A 22,372-nucleotide genomic window follows, 5' to 3' on the forward strand; every position below is an offset into this window, starting at 1 on the left:
TGTTGTTATATTTTGTTTTGGACTTTTCTAATGTGTTTTTGAATTAGCATTGTTTCTGAAGCTGCAGCATGTGTCTCCTGGTGGAAATGTTTTATATCATGTTGTGCCCTTGTCAGCCACCGTAGTTTCAGGCTTCATCCTCTCTGCCTGCTTATTGAGGTGAGATGGACACAAAACGACAGCTTAAGCAGTTTCTCTATTAAGAGTTAAAAGAGGACTCCAAAGGCCAACAAAACACATTCACTCTTCATTGATGCAGTGGAATTGGGTTATTTCCCCTTGGACCTCGAAAGAGCAGGCATTGCCTAAAAGATCTGATCTTACAAATGTACCATTGTGTCGGGAGCTTCTGTCAGGGCTGCTGCTGCTGCTGCTGGGAAATCTGGACAGTGCCCATATAAGTGATTTGGCACATTGGTCTCGCTTTCCTGATGATATCAGGGCAGTGAATTGCTGTGCACCGAGGAGTAGCCAAGTGTCCGTATACAAACTTATTGGGTAAGACAGAGCGGCTGGGTTGTAGACAGCTGGCTAGAAATACCGTGGCAGAGAGCACTCAGAATGACAATGATACCGATGCCCTCTGCAAACCACCGGTTCATGCTGAGGCAGCACTTTAAATCCACTGAAGTGACAGGAGCAGAGAATTTATTGCTCAGAATAGGTGATTTAAGATATAATGTGACAGGCGTTAATCTTACCCCTTATCACCTCAATAGAATAGCTATATTATACTTTATTTAGTTGTTGTTGTCCTGTGTTGGAAATGGATCGCATTATAATGATGATGATGATGATGATGATGATGATGATGATGATGATGATTTATTAACAGTTATTTATCCACAGAAAGCTGTGTAGCTTGCATATAGTCACACTCGAGTGCTGAAGGTTGAGTGACTGCTGTAGGACATGTCAGCTACAGTTTTACAGCCATTGTGGGAATTTGAAGTAAAGACCACTCAGCCACAACAGCCTCTTACCCCCAAAAGACTGTTATCTGCCGATACAGTACAGACAAAAGTCGGGTATAGATGTCATTCAGCTTAAACTTGTCTCTTAGCTAAATCTGTTTTAAGAAGTATTTCACTGATGGAGAGATGGTCTTTTCATAAAACCATAGACTGTATAAATATCAGATGTAGCTACGGTGATGTGACCCATTGGTTTGTGGACTCCCGTTTTGAAGCCTCAAGCTTGGTACTATGACCGTCACCATCTTGGTTATTTGGAGCCAGAATGAAAGGCAAAACCATTTTTGTACCAGACTGTAAAAACATGTTTATTTCTGCTGTAAAGTTGGGCATTTTAACACGGGTGTCTATGGTGATTGACTCACATCTGGAGCCAGCCTCAAGTGGCCGTTCGAAGAACTGCAGTTTTTGGCACTTCCATGTTAATTTTTCAGCCCCGGAGGTTGCCGCTTGCATAGAACTGGGCTGTCTATGCAGTGAAGATGCAAATACCTTTGAAACTGGTTCTACTTGACCAGAGAAAACAGAGAAAAAGGGCTGTAGCATTTGCTTTTGCCCAAGAGGTAGAAAACCTACAACTACCAAAATGCACTGCTACGCAACAGAAAAATAAACAGTTCCACTGGACATAATACAAGGCTGACCATTGTTTTTTCCCAAGGAAACTATATGGTGGCCAGTAACAAACATTCTCGAATTAAAGTTAAACTGTACACTAAAATATGTTTCTGAAAACATTGTAGGCAAGAAATAGGCAACACAGTACAGCACTGCCGAGTTTAACTGTTTGATCTTCAGAGGCCATTTTTACAATAAAAGAAACAGTATGGTGCCCACTTCTTGTTCACATATTCTCATCTTACAGCCAAACAGAGCACTGAAATATGTTTCTGAAGACATTTTAGGTGAGAAACAGGCAACGGAGTAACAGAATCTTGGTTCATTTTTTGAGCAGTATTGCCTAGTTTACCACAGTTCATTTACACGTACTAACCAAATTGTTATGATAAAGCTGGTTGAAAATCAGCATAGTATCCCTTTAACCAAATAACAAAACATATGAAGTAAAATACAAAAAATATATAACTTAAACACATTCATTGGGCATTTAATGCGACCAAATTTAACATTAAATGACCTCTGATTTTAGCCTTTTAGTCTTAAACTGGTTTTAACCTTAAGACTCACACTTGACTGACAGTTAACATGGCCTCAGCTACAGTACATCTCTGCAAGTGAACATATTCCCTCCTGATGTATCTTACATCAGCATTTGCACCTCCTTTATGTGCTCCAGTGTTGGTATTCAGAGTAAAAAAAAATATAATTTAGTTTTACTTTCTGCTTAGTTCAGCAGTATTGGACTTCAGTGGTATTTGAGTACCTTTCCTCACAGACGGCTGCAGAAAAACTGAGGCAAGAATAGATTACAAGTGAGATTCATTTAAACTCCAGATCTATGGAATCACTGAGAATTGCCAAGAGGATGTTCCTATTGAAAATGTCCAAGAGAAAAAGAAAAGTGCTCTTGTACGTATTTCCAAGAAGTGTGTAAGTGGGAATGGAGGGTGTTATTCAGCTGTAACTGAAAAGAATGGAGGCACACGAGAGGAGTTGCATGTTGAGAATATTAATAATAAAACAATGTAAATCTAATCACGTTTTTTTTAGTTCTATATTCAACGTAAAGAAGTATTATGCCTCTCATGTTGTGACAATAGGCACTAAATTGCTATAGTTACAACCGGAAAGGAGAGATCACAGCAGGCTATTATATTTTTATATCGATCGCTGCATCATGACTTATAATGATTTGATGTAAACATGCTGGGGGAATAACTATGCATCACTTTTACTCTGGGGAGCAATCCTCTGCAATAATTACACATCGGAAGGAGACAGACCTTTAAAAACACAAATTAGGTTTTAAAACAACAGTACTCTCTAAAACACACATTTTTATTAAAGGGATAGTTAACCTCCAAATCAAAAATCCATACCTGTAGTGCTATTTATTAATCTAGGTTGTCTTGGTGTGAGTTACCAGAAATCATACAGTCTAGTTTCATTATTAAAAAACTAAAAAATTTCCTGCTCACCTCCCCTCGCATGGGGTGGTGGTGATGAGCCGCTCTCCCAGTTTGGGGGTCACAGCCCCAAGTACTCTGATTACCACTGGCACCGCTGTTGCCTTCACACCCTACATCTTTTCTAGCTCCTCTTTTAGCCCTTGTTTTTTTCCCAAGCTTCTCTTTTTCCTTCTTTCTGATGTTGCTGTCACTCAGGATTGCTACATCTACTCTTTTGTTGTTTGTCAAAAGTAAAGGCCCAGTTTCACTCCGAAGTCGTCAAAATCCGATGCTTGGGCAGTGACTTGCAGCATCAGCAACCAACGAAAAAAGGCATCCTTTAACGTCGGCATGATATGCAGCTGGTTGCCATTATAGTTTAAAGATGCCCAGCAGTGTCAAGGGGAAGGTGGCGGAACAGACATGAAATTTAAGGTGGTGAAAGTCCGACTGGGGCAGGCGGGAGTGGTGGTTGATGGGTCCAAAGAACACCAACTTTCACCCGAGAGAGCGTTGTTCGTGTCCCATAAGATCCTTAAGTTAAACCCTGCTTTAGTTGCCTAAACCCAACCATGTGTGTTTGTTGCTAAAGGGAAAAAAAGTCAATTTGCAGTGTTGTACTGAAGTTGTGCATTTATTTTTTAAGAGACTGGATGTAAATGTTAAATTTCCTGTGAAAACGGAAGTGTATTTTGAAAGAAGACAATGCTTGTAACAGGCAGAACTTGACACGGTGTCCCAGAACGTCAACAACCAACACACCCAGGGTACCTTGCATGTCGTATGTGGACATGGGAAGTCCATGATCAAACATCAATATGTGACAAGGTTGGAGTGAGAATGTGTTGATCACATCAAATAAAATGTGTTGGGGTTTTTTTCTAATTTTGATGTGAACTGTCCCTTTAACACACTAAAAATTCCTAGAAAGTATGTTTGTTATTAACCGAATAATTTCTGTAGTAGTTGTCCTGAGTAGATGAACATTCAGGAAAACATGAGCTATGACCAGTTTTGTTTTTGTGTTTAGTGCATCCTAATATAATCTAGCAAGTTCACGTAACTACAGCTTTAAGATGTGGCTGTAAGAAAAATCCCATGTAAAAAAAAAATAATAATAACAGACCAGCATTAGGAAACATTAGCTAGTGCAGAAGCATGTTCCTGTGCCTTTTGGGCTTTATGGTAAGCCTTAGCTCTTTCTCTATATGGGTGCGAGATTTCCCCCCCAGCCATGCATGCTCTATGTTAACCTTTTTACTTCCTCGTGGCGATTCCTAATATCACATGCCTCTGAAAAGTTCCCAGCCTTTAGCATGCTACTGGCTGTCCTTGCCTCCATTGTCGAAGGGAGCAGGGTGTTCAGATGTGAAGCCTCCACTCTCTCCCTGCGATGGCAACCAGCCACTCCACTGGGCTCTGCACATAATGGCTCCTGGCCTGCTCTGTGATTGTCTGGAAATGTGATTTTGATGCACTAAACAGTTTGTGTCTGTCATGACTGATTAGCGTCCTTGTTGCAGTCGGTCGGAGGTGCCAAGTCCACAGACAACACTGGGATGCGCAAGCGTGTTTTTGTGGCAAGCATGGTAATATATGGGCGTTTGACCCTCGAGCTAAACAACACATCCAGCAGGACACGCATAATGAAAGGATCGGATATTTAAAGGTTGGGAGGGCAAAGCTTTTTATGTAGAGAGGACACAAGAATAAGAGTTTGTGTTCCGTAGCCTTGTTGTACCACGTTAAAAAATATATAGTTGAAGTGATTCTTGGTGTTCTGTAAGAATAACAAAATAACCTTTCAAGGGAGTGCATTAAACACCTACAAGTGAAGAAGTAAGTCGGGAGAAAGAAAGACCTATTTTCCTCTCCAGTCCTGCCTACATTAACATTTAACGTGAAGGTGGAGCTGCTCAGTGATCTTCTACTAACCGTCTCCTCCCACTCTGTGTCACCTCCAGCACAGAGGTTGTTGAATTCACCAAGCCAATGGCCTTTGTTCCCTCTGTCTTGTAATCAATGCCTTCCTCCACTGTTAAGCACTGGAGTTATTGATGTCTCCACACTGGCTGCACTGGGATGGCTGCCAAGCCGTGTGAGACTCCTGTTCCAGGGTGACTTCTCCTTGTCCGCTATTGGCTGAGCTCGAAGGATCACAGCCCTCCCTACGCATTTAAGTTTCAGGACCTCAGTGGCAGATAAAATGACACTTTGTCTGGTTCTGGCCAAATATAGCCAACCTCAGAGAGAAAAAGACAGCGGATGAATCAAGATGGAAAAAGCTGAGCCTAAACGAGCTTTTTTGTGCCCTCCAATGTCACTGATGACATTTGAAGAATGTTTAGCTGTAGGACGATATAGGGAGTGCAAACCAAAACCAATCACCAGAATTAATGTTGCCATTATACATCTCTGCAAACCAGGGATATGTTACATTTGTACATTTCATATTACATTTCAATTTTCTATTTTATGTTGTGACAATGTCGTGGTTAGTTTTAGACACAAAAACAACTTAGTTAGAAGTAGGAAAACATCATGTTTTTGTCGCAACAAACAAGACTGGTCATGTCCTGAACTATTGTTAAAAAACAAACACTTTTGTCGATACAAACATGGTTGGACATATCCTGACTTATCGATAAAACCACCCAGTTTTTACACGATGAACATGGCTGGATATGTCCCAAACTATTGTTAAAAAACATTCATCTTTGTCGCTAAGAACACGGCTTGATATGTCCCATACTATCATTAACAATATCAGCTTTTGTCGCTACAAACACAGTTGGACATGTCCCAGACTGTTGTTAAAAAACATCCACTTTTGTCATTACAAACATTGCTGGACGTGTCCCATACTGTCATTAAAAATATCAGCTTTTGTTGCTATAAACACAGCTGGACATGTTCCAAACTGTTGTTAAAAAACATCCGCTGTTGTTATAAACATGGCTGAGATGTGTGGTGGCGAAAAGGCTTAGAAATACTTGACCCATTGTCCAAGTTAGAGGCAAGACATGTTTACTACAAATGAGCAACCCTGAATGGTCTCACTCTGGGGAGAAGTCTTAGAGCAGTGTGACCTGGCAAACATTGTGATGGGGAAATAGATGTTGTTGGCAGAACAAACTGGTGGTAGAACGCCAAGTATTAAGATGAAGATAAGCGGAAGTTCTGGAGAAGGCAGGAATCACACCCACACCCACACACACATACACACACTGAAAGTTAGGTATGATGTTTATCCGAGGAGGAGTATAACAATGTTCGGTGAACTGCTCTGCAGGGCTGTCTCATTGTTGCGATATGTCAAGGTTGTATTTGTGTCTCCAATAAAATCCCATAAAGGCTGCAAGATTGATCCTTTGTCATAGGACTCCTTCTTCAAAACATTGGCGCCCAATGTGGGGTGACCTTAAGGGTCAAGTATTTCTTTTGCCACCACAGTTGTCCCCAACTGTCATTGAAAATCACCTGTTTTTGTCGCTACAAACATAGCTGGCCATGTCCCGGACTATCGTTAAATTGTCACTTGCCTAGGTGTCACACCATTCACCATCCCTTCCTTCCCCAGACGGAGAATGGGAATGTCAACATTTTATTCTGGTAACTGAGCTGTGCAAACCATACCCTATGGTATAACATAGGTTTTTATATTGATTTCAAGCAGCCTTTGGTTTCCATTTATTTCATTATTCTGTTAAATAGAAACCTGGGTATGTGGATACAGCATGTTATAAGTCATGGTTTTAACAGGTATTGTAGTTTGAGCACTCAAGAGCATGTTTTTAGATATTTAAATGCAGAAGAGGAATAATTAATGTCGTAAAAAGAATAATGCCAGTTCAGTGAAACTGAAATATCGGGCTGTGGAGCATCCTTGAGTGCATCAGCAGGGAGAGTTTTTAAAATGGTAACTGCTGACAACTGGGCAAATGCACCAAATGCAAATGCAGTTGTTCACTGTAACAGATCACTCATCTCGAGCAAGTTTTAAGTTTGAGTTTCAGTCTATAGTGATGAATGGAAACAAATGGCTGCCTGGGAACACCAGTGAATGCTTTGGAAAGTAGTCTGAATAAATGTAAAGTACACTATTCTGTTGTTGAAGCCGATATCGTAAAGACACTTTTAATATTGTCATATGTATAGAATGCAAATTGCCATATTTACTGTGGTCTGAGACTTACTTCACTGCATACTCTGCTAATGAGAAATGTAGATCAGCTTGTCATCACTTGCCAGGTAAATGTGCCCTTGTTGAAGGTGCCAGTAAACACTGTAAACAAGGAATTTCACACCATGTTTGTGTTTTCATTCATCAAAATTAAGCGTAGTCCCAGCAGTTATTATCACACTCTGTTACCTGGAGCATTTCCCAAGTAGGTGCACTCAAAAAACAGCACACTTTTATACAACCTTGCAATGTAACTCATAAATCCTTGCTAAAGAGTTGACACACGACTTCACAGGGTGACAACATGCAGATACAAATTTTAGCTACAGTATATTGAGGTATAACATACAAAACCACCAACAACACATCCATCTTCTGACTCTAACGCTGCTCTGGTTGTGGTGTGTGTGTGTTTATACCATAGGGCACCTCCCCAGGCCGGAGCCTCAGAGCTGGAGGTGATCTCCCAGCAGGTGGAGGAGGATAACCAGTGCGTGGCCCCTGTCCAGCTGGTCAGCTTCGCCTACAGAGACTTGCCTTTGGCTGCCCTGGACATATCCCTCGCTGGATCCCAGCTCATCTCGAACCCGGACGAAGAGGACAACAGAGAGGGGTACGTCCCACAAATTCACTCCGACACCACCCTTCACTTTCTGTTGCTGCTTGATAGTTTGACCACAGTCAGTCAAACAGTCTCTTGAGATGATTCTGTTATTAGTGAGACGTTGTGAGTGGGTATGTAGGAAAAAAAGGCACTGTATTCAAGGAACGTGAAGCTCATGAACACTTCCATCATTTGAAGCATATCAAACATCACACGTTTGAGGATGCTGGGAACAAATTAGTCGCATGATTATCAATGAAATCTTTCTATAATTAATTTATATACTAAAGAACCCGAAATGTAATTACATATTGATTGATGTTCCTGATGTTTGCCATCACAGTTAAGAAGATACTAGAAATATGGTGCCTCAGACGTTGTCTCTGCTTGTTGCGTGAAAGTGCTACATCCATAATTAAGGCAGAATCGCAATTACTGCAATCTATAATCTACCCTGGCAGAGAAAGGCTCTGCCGTCACTCTCTCCATTGCTCGTTATTGCACATGGTAATTACACCTGGCATATTGAATCACCCCTCATTCTATATTAGAGTCCGGGAGTCGAGGATATTTGGCGACAAATTTATTAGTGTCACCATGTTAAATGGACAATGTCTCCACTGATGTGTTCATTTCAGCTCAATGACACAGCAATTTCTCGCCACCAGACAGGCTTCTGTTCATAATGTCGATTTCTGGCAGAAAACAAAGAGTGTTGTTAGTGCCATAGCTTTCCTGAAATGTCAGAGCCCTGTGGCGGTGCTGTTTCTGTCCACGAAGCCTGCTTGTCCAGGGTTCGTGTTGTTTTCTTATCAACATATCGCCGTGCTGCAGGCTCAGTACTCTCAGGACAGGACACGCCCCTGCTAGAGCACCCCTGTAGCAAGTGTCCATGGCTTTCCACTCAGGAAGCGTGACTCACAACCCTTTGGCATGCTGCGATGCTGGCATCCATGCAGAGAAAGTCGACAAACAGCATAAGCTTAATTAGAGCATCCGGCATTTCGCCATCCAAGCCCCGGTGTGTCAGCTGACCATGTCCGGCTGGACTTTGCCTGGTCTGGCCCGGTCCGGGCCGATGGCTCTGTGGGACGGAGGGCAGGGACAGATGGGTCCTTTCCCAAACACCCACTCTCTTATCGTACCTCATAGCTTTCTCACTCCGTCTTGCTCACAAAAAGGGCAGAAAACACACACGTAGCAGGATCTGGCAGCCCAGCAAAATTATCATCACAGTGGGCACCCTCATATGGCACCATATGACACCCTGGTCCCCTGGGATTTGGCATCGTACAGTGGAAAAGTCATGCAGCGCCAGGACATGTCTCTGAGGGATTTATCAGGTCAACAATGTGAATATTCTTTATCATGAAAAGTATGATAGCACACACTCTGATCAGAGAAACTTCCTCCTCAAGAATTCAGCAGAAACCGTGTGCAATCTGACACCCATGTGAACGTTACCGCATTGTTCAATGAGCTTTTTAGATTGGAATTCCTAATTTTAAGGTCACAGGCATTCCAAGACGTACCTGTCATCACAGTTTCATACACACATTCGTCTTTTGGTAGCACTCTTTGAAAAATGCCAGCTCGTCGCCACAGGTTCTGGCTGCCTTTGTGACTCATGTGTGTAACATCAGAGGAATGACACAAAGGCAGGATGTGTTGTATGCTGCAAGATTTTAGATTAATCAAGGCTATCAGAGGCCCTAATGGCAAAGCAGTGAAATGATTTATTTTGCTCTGTCGGCTCTGTAAACCGCTCTGCTCTTGTTTATTGGAATGTGTAGTCACGGAGACTCCTCTGCATACTGTAGGCTAAATTTAGCACCTTGTAAATGATTGTGTACAAGAATGTAAACCCACTTTCATTGTGTTGCAGTGGCTTTGTGCTTCGATTTTGGTGATAAGCAGGACAGTTTGTTTTCTCAAGCTACCATGACTTACAGTCCTTTCATCTTGGTTATGTCATTTTGTGGACGCGACTCTGTCCTGTGGTAGTAGATACAGGATGTTGTTTGGTTTGCAAAGCTATATTGATTGCTGTTCAGCATTGTCTTTTGGATCTAAACATGGTGAAAGGAAAAGCATGAAGGTCAAAGCTTTACATAGCTTTACACCAGTGGTCAGAGAAGGGAAAAGAAAGGGCTTATTACTAAATCTTTGATGTTAAGGCCTCGGTTTTGTTTTGTTCCTTATGATTGCGGGAAAAAACGAGCAGGATACACACCAGAGATGCGCATTTAGTCTTGCATGGCAGCTCCTCGTGGCTCTTTATCAGGAGACGTGGGCGATTATGTAGGAGGTGGATGTTCTTGCGGACTACAAGGGGCACACGCAGTCCTTGCAGATTCTGTGCAGTGGTGAGCTGGATGGAAATATTAATAGATTTTGGCAGCACCATCTTCTCCAGAACTTGCTGGAAAGATCTTAAGATGAGGGCGGTGTGATTTCACATCCACCTTTGGTCACTTAATTATTGTCTCATTAGTATTGTTTTATTTTATTTTGTTTTTAAATAGTAGATTTATTTTTGAAAATACAGAATATCAGAATTTTTAAAAAAGAGTTGAATGCTTTGTCATGTTTTTATTTTAGCAACTGTAGCAACCTAACCAAGACAACAGAGCTAACAGACTTGTGTAATTAGTGTAAGTGACAACAGCTTGCAAAGCATACACAAACTGACTTCTAAAATGAGTTTTGGTACTTTATTTTAAAATGTGGTTAAAATTTGGAAGCAGCATAATGGAGTGTGCATCTGTTGCATCCATTGTTTAAATCAAAGGTTGTTTTCATTAGCCAAAAATTAGTTTTGCCACCAGTAGGCTGCCTTCCTTCTACAGTCTTTTGCTCTGTGGGATTCAGCACACTAGCATGTGCCAGATTTACTGTCCCGCTCACTCCCTCTGCCTTTGCCTTTATACATCCATGGCCTTTCTCCTGTCCTGTGCACAAGCACGAACACCCCCTGTTGCTGATTGGCTGGGATAGAGCCATTTTGTTTCCTATTTACAGAGCCAGGACTGTGTATGCACACCGGACATTTCAGCGCACACACTAAATGGACTGGCTGAATGGATATTTGTTGAATTTGAAAAAGTGTATTGCATCAGAATCGCTGACTGCACCTTTAAATAATGATTAAGATGTGATTTATTTATTTATTTATTAGTCACTATGTTTTATGTGTCTGAACAAAGGTGCAGCAGCAAGGTGGTTTGTTGAGATTTTCCTCCACCGTAATCCTGTCACTGTGACCTCCAGACTGAAGGGAGCTCAGGCTCCTGGATCTCTCTGCCTGGCCCCAGCCTCCGGACCCTGCACTGCACATCCTGCACTCTTCCTGTGTTATCATCCCCAGATCAGCCTGCTGCCCGCAGCAGCAGCAGCAGCAGCAGCAGCAGCAGCAGCATATGCCGTTGATCTCCAGGGGCCAGGCTGAGAGGTGTGAGGCACCGCAGCAATGACAGATGGTTCATATGGGTCAACCTGCCGCTTTGACTGGAAGAGAGGGGAGGCGGAGGAGATAAAGAGAAGGATGGAGGGAGGACGACCCTCCTCCACACTTTCATTCACAAAGCTGCCGGCTGCAGATCACAAGGAAATGACTCCATTTGATGAATGTCATATCTGTCCACACTGGACGGGAGTGTGGGATTAACCCTGTGCCACATTGCATGGAGACAGCCACAGTTGCTAGCTGATACGCTGCCGGGGTGAAATGTCGGATATTAGATAAGGTTAAGTGAGCCCAGGCCAGCCCAGAGTGATTACATTACTCAACAGTGCTCAGACTTCCACAGTGAAATAAAGTTCTCTAGTCAGTAAACTGCAGTATGTCAACATGCACATAATCAAACCTACAGCCGGTTGACAGTAGTCAAGGTTGAAGTATAATGGAATAATTAGAAAAATCTAGACTGTAGAATATAGCACTGACGGACCTTGCCAGAGTCCAGTATGAATCTTGGCAGCAGCAATATTTCATGGGGCTTTGGAACCGCAGCCATACTATACCTGTTCTGTGTTGATGGATGTCTGAAAAGAGAGCAGGATTTCTCTTTTCTCCCCCCTCTGACTCCATTTCAAACACACAGAGGAACAGTCCTCTCTATCAAATTGGCTCTCTTGCCTGGCACCATGTGCGACACAATAGATGACATTTGAGTGCAGGGTTTGAGGGTTTGTTAATATTCACAGACATGCAAAGTGTGAGATTGCTTTTTAGGCTGAGAGCGAGAGAGATCAAGTGTCCTGGTGAAAACCCATTTATCAGGGACAGCTCGTCTGCTGCTCTGCACATGGAGCCCCATCCATCTCCATTTGCGTAGTATCTGCGGCCCATTTCTCTGGCAAAGACCGGCTCCGAGTCCCCTCTGCTAGGTTGTACCATGGTGGAGGATGTAAGGAGTGGGGAGATGATTGTGCTTTGAGACCAGTGGAAAGATCTAGTTTTACTGGGAAAACTGGCTGCATTAATGAGAAGAAAAAAAGTTTGCTAATTACCCAAAGAGAATGCTCAAGCCTAAACTTTGTTTATTGGCATCTGAAATCAATTAGGCCTTTGATTTGTTAATTTACCGCAAAAGCGTTCGCTAATTCCCCAGGCATGAGACTGTGGGAGATTAATAGCAATGAAACGTAGAAGTAGAATGTACAATTGATTACCTATGATAACTTCACTTTATTCAGCATATTTATTGCTTAGCTGGTTTTCCTCTCTCAGGGCTTCTTTGCCTCTTTTGGCTGTGATAACACAGATGACTCAGCAGTGGTTACGCAGGAAAGGATTTAGCCAGTAGTTATGCTGGCATTTGTCTTGATATCCAACAATCGAGGCGAATGCCCCACCTGTGCTTTCTCAGAAAACAGAAGCTCTCGTGTAGAAAAAAAATGCATATATCAGGAATTAAATGAGTAAGTTAAGTCACAAGTGTAACATAGAGAGTTTGAACAGCCTGAATGGGATGAAGTCCTCCAACCTCTGCTGCTCAGTAGCCTGCAGGCGCACAGTTGTGGTCCATTTTCCCCTGCCCGAGCCTGCTGAGCTCAGCAGATTGGTGTGAATTGGTTGAAGTTTATACTGGAGGAACCAAGGGGCGATATAGTTATCAGTGCAGAGAGAGAGTAATTGAGAGGAGACACAGGACCTGAGTCAAGTAGTATCATTTTAAAATGTTGCAGGAGTAGCATCTGACATTTCCCCTTACACCTTCAAAGGGGATACATTAGATTCATAAGGTTTGCTCCAGTGCTCACATGTTTTAGCTAACAGTCAGAGAAATTCATGAGATATCCGCCACTTGGAGAAAGAGCATAGCTCGTCAAAATAATCTATAAAATGAACAAAAGTACTTCTTAAAAAATATTTAGGTTGTAATTAATTTTATTTATTTTTTTATAAAGCCCCAACATAACTTAAGCACTGTGGGGGTACACACCCATAAACATCCTGAACACAGAAGATAAGAAAATACAGGCAGAGGGTAGAGTCTCTGGAGAAAAAATACACCACCACACATATATTTCTAGTGCATCATAAGTGATGATTGACAGGGAGGACTCATGTATGCATGTATATATTTTAGGAAAATCCTGCATAGTAAATCTATTAGAGCTGCCCCCGACTAAGAATTTTCCTAGTCGCCCAATAGTCATCATTTAGGGCCCTTAGTCGACTAGTCGGCTGCATGTTTGCAATATTAATTTAATTATTAAATTATATATTTTGGGCGGGGCAACACAATGGTTTGAGTTCAAGGTGTGAGAAAGAATAGTATCAGTAACACTGTTAACACTGTGCTACATTACAGAGAAATGCAAAACCGTACTAATGAACCTTCATTAATATAGGCCTATATTTTATCTACAAGTGCACGTCACACACTGAGCGAGCCGCCTGTTAATGACGCTGTTGGCAAAGCAGTAATGATTGTGCTAAGTGGCTAATGGGCATGTAGCTACTTCCATGTTTCAGATGATACGTCATGTTTGTAGTCGACCAATGAAGATGACTTTATATATCACCTTGGGTTCGTCCTTCACCTTCTCAAAATGATCCCACACTTTAGATTTTGACCTGCCGTGTAAATTAACGTGACTCCTGTCTGACTGCTGAGCGTGGCCACTTCCTGTGTCAGTCCTTTCAAATTAAAATCCCACATGGTCCAGTCACATAGGTTTTGATTTATTTTGACAAGGCGCAGCTCCTAGTAGAGTTTCTTGTTTGTTTGTTTGTTTTTTCTGCAACTAAGCGACCAATGGAAACTTGCCGACTAATGACGTTGCTGGACGACTTACATTTGGTCAACTATTAGGGGGCAGACCTAATATCTATAAAGTGTCTCGTATGGACGGGGAAAGGCCAAATAGGTTGGGAACTACTACTGTACTAAAGTGTTACATCTGAAGATGTTTTTTGTAAAAAATAATTTACATTGTTTAAGAAAAACATCATTTTTCAGGTGTGCTTGAATAAATGAATGGCTGCCACAGTGCTCTGAGTCTTTGCCGTGCAGAGAATTTTGCCAGACTCGTAGCATGATTAATCGCTTTGGAAGCAAATGTAATTGTGTGGCAGCTGCCACAGGTCTGTACCCTAATGTGTTGGAGTTTTTCACCAAGCAAAGTTGCTCTGTTGTAAATGTGCAACCAAGACATCAATCAAGAGTTCCAATCAATTATTTAGAGGCCTTGCACAGCAGCGCAAGTCGTTCAGAGCGACACTATTTTAGGCTTTTCTTTGCAAACATTCTGAGGGAGAGGTTGGTGTTTGCAGCTGTGCATTGGTTGTTTGTGTGTGTGTGTCTGTGTGTGTATGTGTGTAACAATCAATACCTCGGACAAGTTGATAGAGTCTTTCAGACTCATTACTTCTGAATGAATGAATTTTCCCTTTGCAGCCCTTCCCTTCTCTCTCGCTCCATCTTTTAACTCACAAACATAAACAGAGCACCACCTCTCTGATTTAATTTCCATTTAACTTGTACCTAATGAGTTTACATTGTGTTTTATCCCATCTCAATTACAGGAGACAGTATAATGAAAGAGATGCTCCTTGCGATAGGCTCCCCACCTCAGTAAGAGTTACTTAGCTGGGGCCGGAGCCAAAGCTCTGTCCTGTCTTTGTGAATGGGCCCCAACAGAGTGACCGGACACCTTCCTGTGTGCCAGTCACTCGTCTTTGTCAGCTCTGTCCTGTCTGGCCGTTACACTGCAAGGGTCGCTGCTGCCAGCGTCATATAAAGCATGCCTTCACTTCCATCTGAGGTTACTATTGATCAGTCTCATGATCTAATCCCCTCGCCCTGCGCTGCTGTCGGGCACACTTCGATCTTCCCTCAGCACCGCAGCTGCTGGCCTGTTGATGTCTTTATGAACCTATCCACACCACATGCCACCCTGCATCTCTCACTTGCTCCACACAATGTTCCTAGCAGCGTATGTGTGTATGTGTGTGTGATGTTTGCTTGTGCGCACACATATTTGTGCATGACCAACCTGTGAGCTATTGCCCATTCGATCCGCACCTGCCGTGACCCTGGGAGAGAGTGAGGTGATTACCTTCCTCGGCCTGCTCCAATGCTGAAGCAGCCTCACTTCCTCATAAATACTTCAGGTCTTCAGCGTTCAAGGTTTAAAGTGATTTTCCTAAAATTAAGTTTCTGAGCTTGGAGTAATCCATCACTGCCATTTACTCCGCTTCCAGACAGGGTTTTTCTTTACAGGTTTATTAAATTAATACCTTTTCTGCCTGGCTTGTGGGAGAGGTCTGAATGAATTATGATTCTACACAGTATGAGTTAAATCATGCCTTTCAGTCCTGAAGGTAAGTGAGGTGTCTCTTGGAGTGTGTGCTGCTCATTCCATCTCTTAACTAATGGTCCACAAATGTCCGGTGACTGTGTGTTAGGTGTATCATTAGGTAAATGTTTCTTTTTCTTGGCTCTACTCCACTGGCAGATGGGGTTTGACATTGTTCCTTGGGAACAAATTGATGCTGGGGAAAGTCTCCATGGTACCTGCTAATGACACCATTACCCTCCACCACCTCTTTGTCACCCCAGGTGTTGAGCTCCTAATCTGTTGGCATTGGCTGGTACTGAGGGTTGCTGCAGAGGGCTGAGTGCACCAGTTAGCCTCTGGGAGAGCACTGACACAACGTGGCCGAGCTCCAGCCTCTCTGTTGACCTTGGTGAAGGATGGAGACGATGTGTAGCTGTGCTACACCGCAGGTTCAGCTGCAATTGCAAAACGACGCCACTTACTAGGATGCCGTCTCTCTTTTTCACCTCAAAGGATAACTTCATTGTATTTTAGTATTATTTTATAGTTTTGGCCATGATTCCTATTCACCAGAGTCATCACTAAGATGTGGGAACATTGGGACATTGCAGTCTAGTGTGCCAAAAATAAGAGATCATCAGACAAGTAATTAACAGGCCAACTTTCTTTGGAGTTAAAACCAGAAATATGTGTGCCTCAAGCGTCAGTGATAACCCCTCATTGCACCAGTGCAGCTGGTCACTGTTGCACCAGAAAGTCAGTCAGTAAACTGTAATGAATTTTTGCAGAGGACAATCTGGGTAATAATTAGACCATTTACCTTTGTTTTCCCCCTGTATACAGGTGAACCAAGTACCTGTTTGACACAACAATCATCAACAACCATTTTATAATATTTTTCATAATTCAAGCAAAAGCAACAATACCAAACATCCCCTATTTTCAGCTCCTCAGATATAAGGGATTGGCACTTTTCATTGTCTTTCATCATGGTAAAGTGAACATATTTGGGTTTTGGACAAAGTTAGATATCTAAACTGTATGATCTTCTTACCGCTCCTATTTCATGCCCCAGTTCGGACTTCTTTCAAAAAAATGTTCCTACGTTCGCAAGACAATGATCTTGGTGAGTGCTGTTCTCGTATTAGCAACAGGAATGATGGCCAAGAGACAAATAAGACCCGAGTTATAATGAGCCGGAATTATCCTTTAACTCAATCTGCATCTTCCTCTGTTCTCTCTTTCTCATTCTTCCTTCTCTAACTCCCCCTCCTTCCTCCCTGGCTCTCTCTCCAGTTCACTCTTGGACGAGTCCCAATGCCTTTGAACCAGCTGCACCCCGCTTCCTCTCTCAGTGTTTGCCTCCTTCATTCTGAGCTGAACCAAGAGGATAGTAGAATAAATTGCATCCTCTTTTGTCCTCTGACAGACATTGCCCGTAGCCTTCCTCCTATGGGGGACAGATGACAACGGATAGCTGCTATTTTCAAAGGAACATACTGCCTTTCTCAGTGTTGCCTCAGAGAAAGGACAGCCACCCCACACACACACCTTCCTTTTCTGCATCTTGGTTTCTAAGAGTACATCTGAGGAGCGTGTGCATGGAATACAGAGCTGAGACAGGAAGGGAAAGCCCCGATGTGCCTCCTGGAGATTTGTCATTATTTATTGATCATATATCCCCAGGAGCCTCAGCCAGTCACAGTCTCTGATTGGTGGGACTTGAGGGGGAGAGTAGAGATGGATTTAAGGCAGGTCTGACACTCACATCTTCAGGCACAAAGTACCTGGACAAGGAGCAAGCACACGAGGGACACTGAGACACTCCAAGCTAATGGAACATATATAGCAATGTGAAGAGAGGTGTAGAAACAGTAGCAGCTTAAAGGGTAACGTCAGCATTTTTCAACCTGGAACCTATTTTCCCATGTTTTTGTGTCTTAGTGATTAATGGGAACAGCAATTTTTGAAATTGGTCCAGTATTGAGAGAGAGGGCTGCAGCTGAGAAATGCCCACAATGTAACCAGATGGGGCAATTGTGCAATATCACTGTACGCCTATTAAAAGTTAATTATTTTTGCCACAGACACGGTCAGATTGTTATGGAAGTGTCTGTAGTGTCTCTTTTTACTTGATCCAGTCAGTTTGTTATTGTGTATAAGTCTTGCTCAAAGAGAAGCCTTGTTCTGAAATCTCACAAGACGTTACTTGTTGGTGGAAGACAACGCTGGAAATACAAGTGAGAGTTGGAGAAAGTAGTGCCAGGAAGAGTTTTGTTGTGTTGCAATACAGAAAATATAGTTTATTGTCATCTAAAAGAGTGGAAGAGGGAAAAACAACAGTGGTTCGTGTTTGTGTATTCCTGTATTGTACCAGAAAAATGTCATCCTACACTTTGCGCAGCTTGGACACAATGACAAACAGACCAGATCAAGCAAAAGGTAAAGAGGCAATTCACTTATAACAACATTCTGAGTCTGCATGTGGCAAAAATAACCACTTTTAATGGAAGTACAGTCATGGTGCACAATTGCCCCATCTGCTTACATTGTGCAGCTGCCAGCTGCAGCCCTCTCTCTCAGTACAGTAGACCAATTTTAAAATTTTTTATTCCCATTAGTCACTTAAACACAAAAATATGTGGAAATAGGATCCAGGTTGAAAAATGCTAAAGTTGCCCTTTAAGTCATGGCAGGAATGACAGATTCAGATTCCTATTACTAACCCAAGTTTCTCCCTCGTCCCTTCACTCTGATGCTCTTTCAGCCAGGTGCGGCTGCACCCTCCAGATGGTACACATGCATCCCCCACTGTCATGCCGAGTGAGCTACATCATAGGTCAGCCAGCCAGCCAGCTAGTCAGTCATCCAGGACTCTAACAAGAGCGTAGTCAGTGAGCTAACTAACTTCCAGCCTGGTTTAAAGCAAAACTATTGTCCAGATGGGCATTCAGCCAGTCAGTCAGCCAGTTCTTACCCAGAGACCTGTCCTGTCACCCAGTGAAGCAGCAGGAGGAGAATTAAACTCTCTAATCTCTCCAGAACAACACTTTATTGACTGCAAGGTTATAGATATGGAATATGTCTAAACAAATACAGAGAATAAAAGACACCCACTCAGTCAGGTGTCACCTCCTCTACAGATGCTCTGATATTCCAGGCAATATATCTGTTATTGCTATGAATACAAGCATGTTGTGATAGAACAAAAACAAATTATTTTATACTTGAATGTGGATTACAATAGACGTCATGTAATCTGTTTCCAAAAATAGGCAAACACAAACTAATGGCTGTTATAGTAAGTAGACCACACTGGTGCACAACTGAGAGCTTTAATGGAAAGAGGAAGGTTGCAGAAAAGGCCAGGATAAAAGGTTTTATGACGAGATGAGGAAAGAGGGGAGAAAAAAAGCAATGAAACCATGAATTCATGAAAAGAATTAATTCATACTAATATATCATCTCAGTGCCAGCAGATCATGTATTTATGCCTCACATTAAATCTAAGAGTGTAAATTAATTTCAGCATGCATGCTCTGAATTTGTATGCTGAATAGTGCCCTCTGCTGAAAATTATTTAGAAGAACGTTGACTGATAGAAAACGGAGCAAAGTCAAGGTTGAATACACCTCACGATTTGTGTATCTTGACGTTTCTTGTGTTTTATTGATTTGACCTTGCATATTGCCTGTCAGATCCGCACTCTGCGCCTGTATTACATTTTAAAATAACACTGCAACAAGACCCACCATTTATCTTTGCACCCACAGCTCTTCTAAGCGCCTTTTCTCCATCTCTCTGTCTTTCACCCCACTCTACCCCCGGTCAGGTCGAACTGGCTGAAGCCATGCTGCGGGCGAAGGGCAGCGCTGTGGCAGGTCTGTCTGCTGTCGGCGGGCTTCAACTGTTTCCTGGTGGCCTGTGTCATTCTGGTGGTGCTGCTGCTGACGCTGGAGCTGCTCATAGACACCAAGCTGTTGCAGTGTGAGTAGGAGAAACCAACACAGTGTGACGCGTGTGTGTATATATAACAAGGATGTGGTTTTCAGGACATGATAATGGGATTTGTTACACTCATTGTTTACGGTTCTGGCTTGCAATAGCATCCTTTAAGAGGGAGAAAAGTGGACTGCTCAGCACAATTGTTTACTAATTGCTATACAAAGGCATTGGGTCAATGCATGGACATGAGATCTGTAACAAAGGAGGATGCTCACAAGAACTTAATTAGCTCAAAGACTGAGCTGCAGATAGAACATGTAGTCTTCAGCTTGTTAGACTGAGCTGCAGTTTAGGTGGAAGAACATCTGGCAAAAAGGGTTAGAGGTGGTCATAAAGCACAAAGAATGGAAAAAAAAGGAAAATATAAAAACTTGTTCACACAGTGAGACAAAACTCTATTGTGCAAATAGAAATTTCAAAAGCAAAGGTGTTCTTTAACTTAAGATAGGCACCATTTACCTGCATCAGGAGATATAATGCAGGCAACAGCTGTTACCAATATACTGTTAACAGGCAGCAGTTATTATTGACTATATTTTATTATGACAATGAATAATGTTAGTCTGAATGTGCTCGAATGACAGCAACATAGACAGTTAACACTGAAACACACCCATTACTTAGGGCCAATCAATTATTAATATCATATCCATCAATATTGTGATGTGAAACTAGATATCATCTTAGATTTTAGATATAATATTGTAGGTGCTGTCTTTTCATGGTTTCAAAGGCTGCATCAAAGTAAAGTGATGTTATTTTCTGAACTTACAAGACTGTTCTAGCTGGTCTATTATTTGCCTTTACCCACTAAATCATTATATCCACATTACTGATGATAATTTATCAAAAAATCTTATTGTGTAAATATTTTGTGAAAGCTACAATTGTCAACCCTACAATATTGTTACGATATCAAGGTATTTGGTCAAAAATATTGTGATATTTGATATTCTCTGTATTACCCAGCCCTGCCCTTACTAAACGCTGATATACTGTACTATACTATATTAAACAATAATGTATAATACTGTACTTTTTAAAGCTGGGCCCATTAATTAGCCAGGCCAATGTAGTGGCCAACATCAGCTTATTGCAGATATAATGGTATTAGTGTACATGCAGGCTAATAAATAATGAAAAAAAAATTAAAAGAAGCTAAGAAGCTACTGCACTCTGCCTTTGTATCACCTACATCGCTGTTTAAGCTAATACAAAGGCAAAGCGCAGTAGCTACAATTTTGGTGTCTTAATGTGGAACGCCTTTAAAATTTCTTACTAGATTCAGTTTGTATTTGTTTCATCAATACATGTATGTTTTAAAAGTACTAACAAAACAATGAAGCAACCCTCAGGTATTATTTTGTTGTATTATTCACTTCATGAGGTTTGACCATAATTTAGAATACCTCACATAATTATTATCATCATCTTCATCTCTGATCGTGTTATGGTTATTGTCAAGTTTTCAGTCATTTTGTCACTGGCATCATCATAATTCTCATGTTCACCATTAGCTGAAAAACGTTTACTGTGGTTTTCCTGGCCCTGATAGAATCCCAGATCTCTGGAAACCCAAGGTACAACGCAGTAACTACATTTACTGTGGTCTGTCTTGGGTTGTGGTTGGATTTTTTTTCGTAGCTGCATTTTTTACATCGTATTTTCTCTAGAAAATACAAGATTAAACCAGAAAATTTTATCACAAGATAGAGCAGATGTCTGAAGGTTTAATTTCTGTCATAACTCAGTTTTGACCAAAACTCTAGTGTTGTGGTCAGCCTTAGTTGGTCAGTATATTATACTTTACTATAATGATGATGTTTGGTTGTATAGTTCAGGACAGTTTTTGGGCAGATGTACAGCATGTGCACATGTGTCTACTGTACAGTGAGCCTGTGTTATTGATGATCTATCCTGGGATATGAGGCTCTGATCAGTCGTGGTCTGGGGAATATAAGCCTCCCATTAGTATTCCACAGTTAACGCAAAATGTCAAGTAGTCGAAACACCACTCTGACCCATGTCACCTTACTGTCACCTTCACCTACATCATCTGGCACAATGGAGGCCTCCTCATTTATCATAAGTGGAAGGTCAGGGGTCATACCTGTTTGATGTCACAGGGCTGAGTGAAGAACACAAGTGGCAGAAATGTCGCCCTGGCAGTATCCAAATGCACTCGAGTCGTTACTGTTCCCCCGGGACTGACTGACTGACTAACTAGACAGGGCAGACAAAGGAAAAGTAAGACAAATGCGTGAAGGGAGATTAGCGGACAAAGAAATCCGGCAATACAGAGTTGGCTGGTGTTGGATGAGTGTGGGGAGGACTTGAGGAAGATGAATGGACTGATAGACAGATCACTGAACACAGCAAACAAAGACAGATTGGGGGGTGAGAGGTGGCGCGTGAAGAGAAATGCCTCCGCTGACAGCCGAGTGCTGTTTCAGGCTGTCCACAATTAGCCTGATGAATAGATGGGGAGATACATGCATGTACAGCCTGTGGTGGATTCACCTCATGCCTCTGTCTGCATTTATACATGTATGTGAATGTATTATCACTTCACTGCACCTTGTCTTGTTATGCAGCATGTAACTGCTCTGGATGTCATAGTAACTGTCCTTAAAACTAATCAGCTGTTCTGTTTCATCCCTGCAGTTAACAATGCATTCCAGTTTGCCAGCATCATCCACTGGATCAGCCTGGCTATTCTCTCTGTGTTCTTCACCGAGGTGAGTCT

General features: G+C 42.1%; 1 protein-coding gene across 1 annotated transcript in view; it reads left to right on the forward strand.

Moving 5' to 3' along the window:
• tmem266 (transmembrane protein 266) overlaps positions 1-22,372 on the forward strand; it is a 35,901-nt gene that overhangs the window by 6,010 nt on the left and 7,519 nt on the right. The window contains exons 3-5 of the mRNA XM_033634686.2: positions 7,651-7,839; positions 19,454-19,608; positions 22,291-22,364. Coding sequence (XP_033490577.1) covers positions 7,651-7,839; positions 19,454-19,608; positions 22,291-22,364 — 418 coding nt within the window. The remainder of the gene's footprint in view (positions 1-7,650; positions 7,840-19,453; positions 19,609-22,290; positions 22,365-22,372) is intronic.

Source organism: Epinephelus lanceolatus, chromosome 5, assembly GCF_041903045.1.
Source record: "Epinephelus lanceolatus isolate andai-2023 chromosome 5, ASM4190304v1, whole genome shotgun sequence".
Classification (NCBI taxonomy): Eukaryota; Metazoa; Chordata; class Actinopteri; order Perciformes; family Serranidae; genus Epinephelus; species Epinephelus lanceolatus.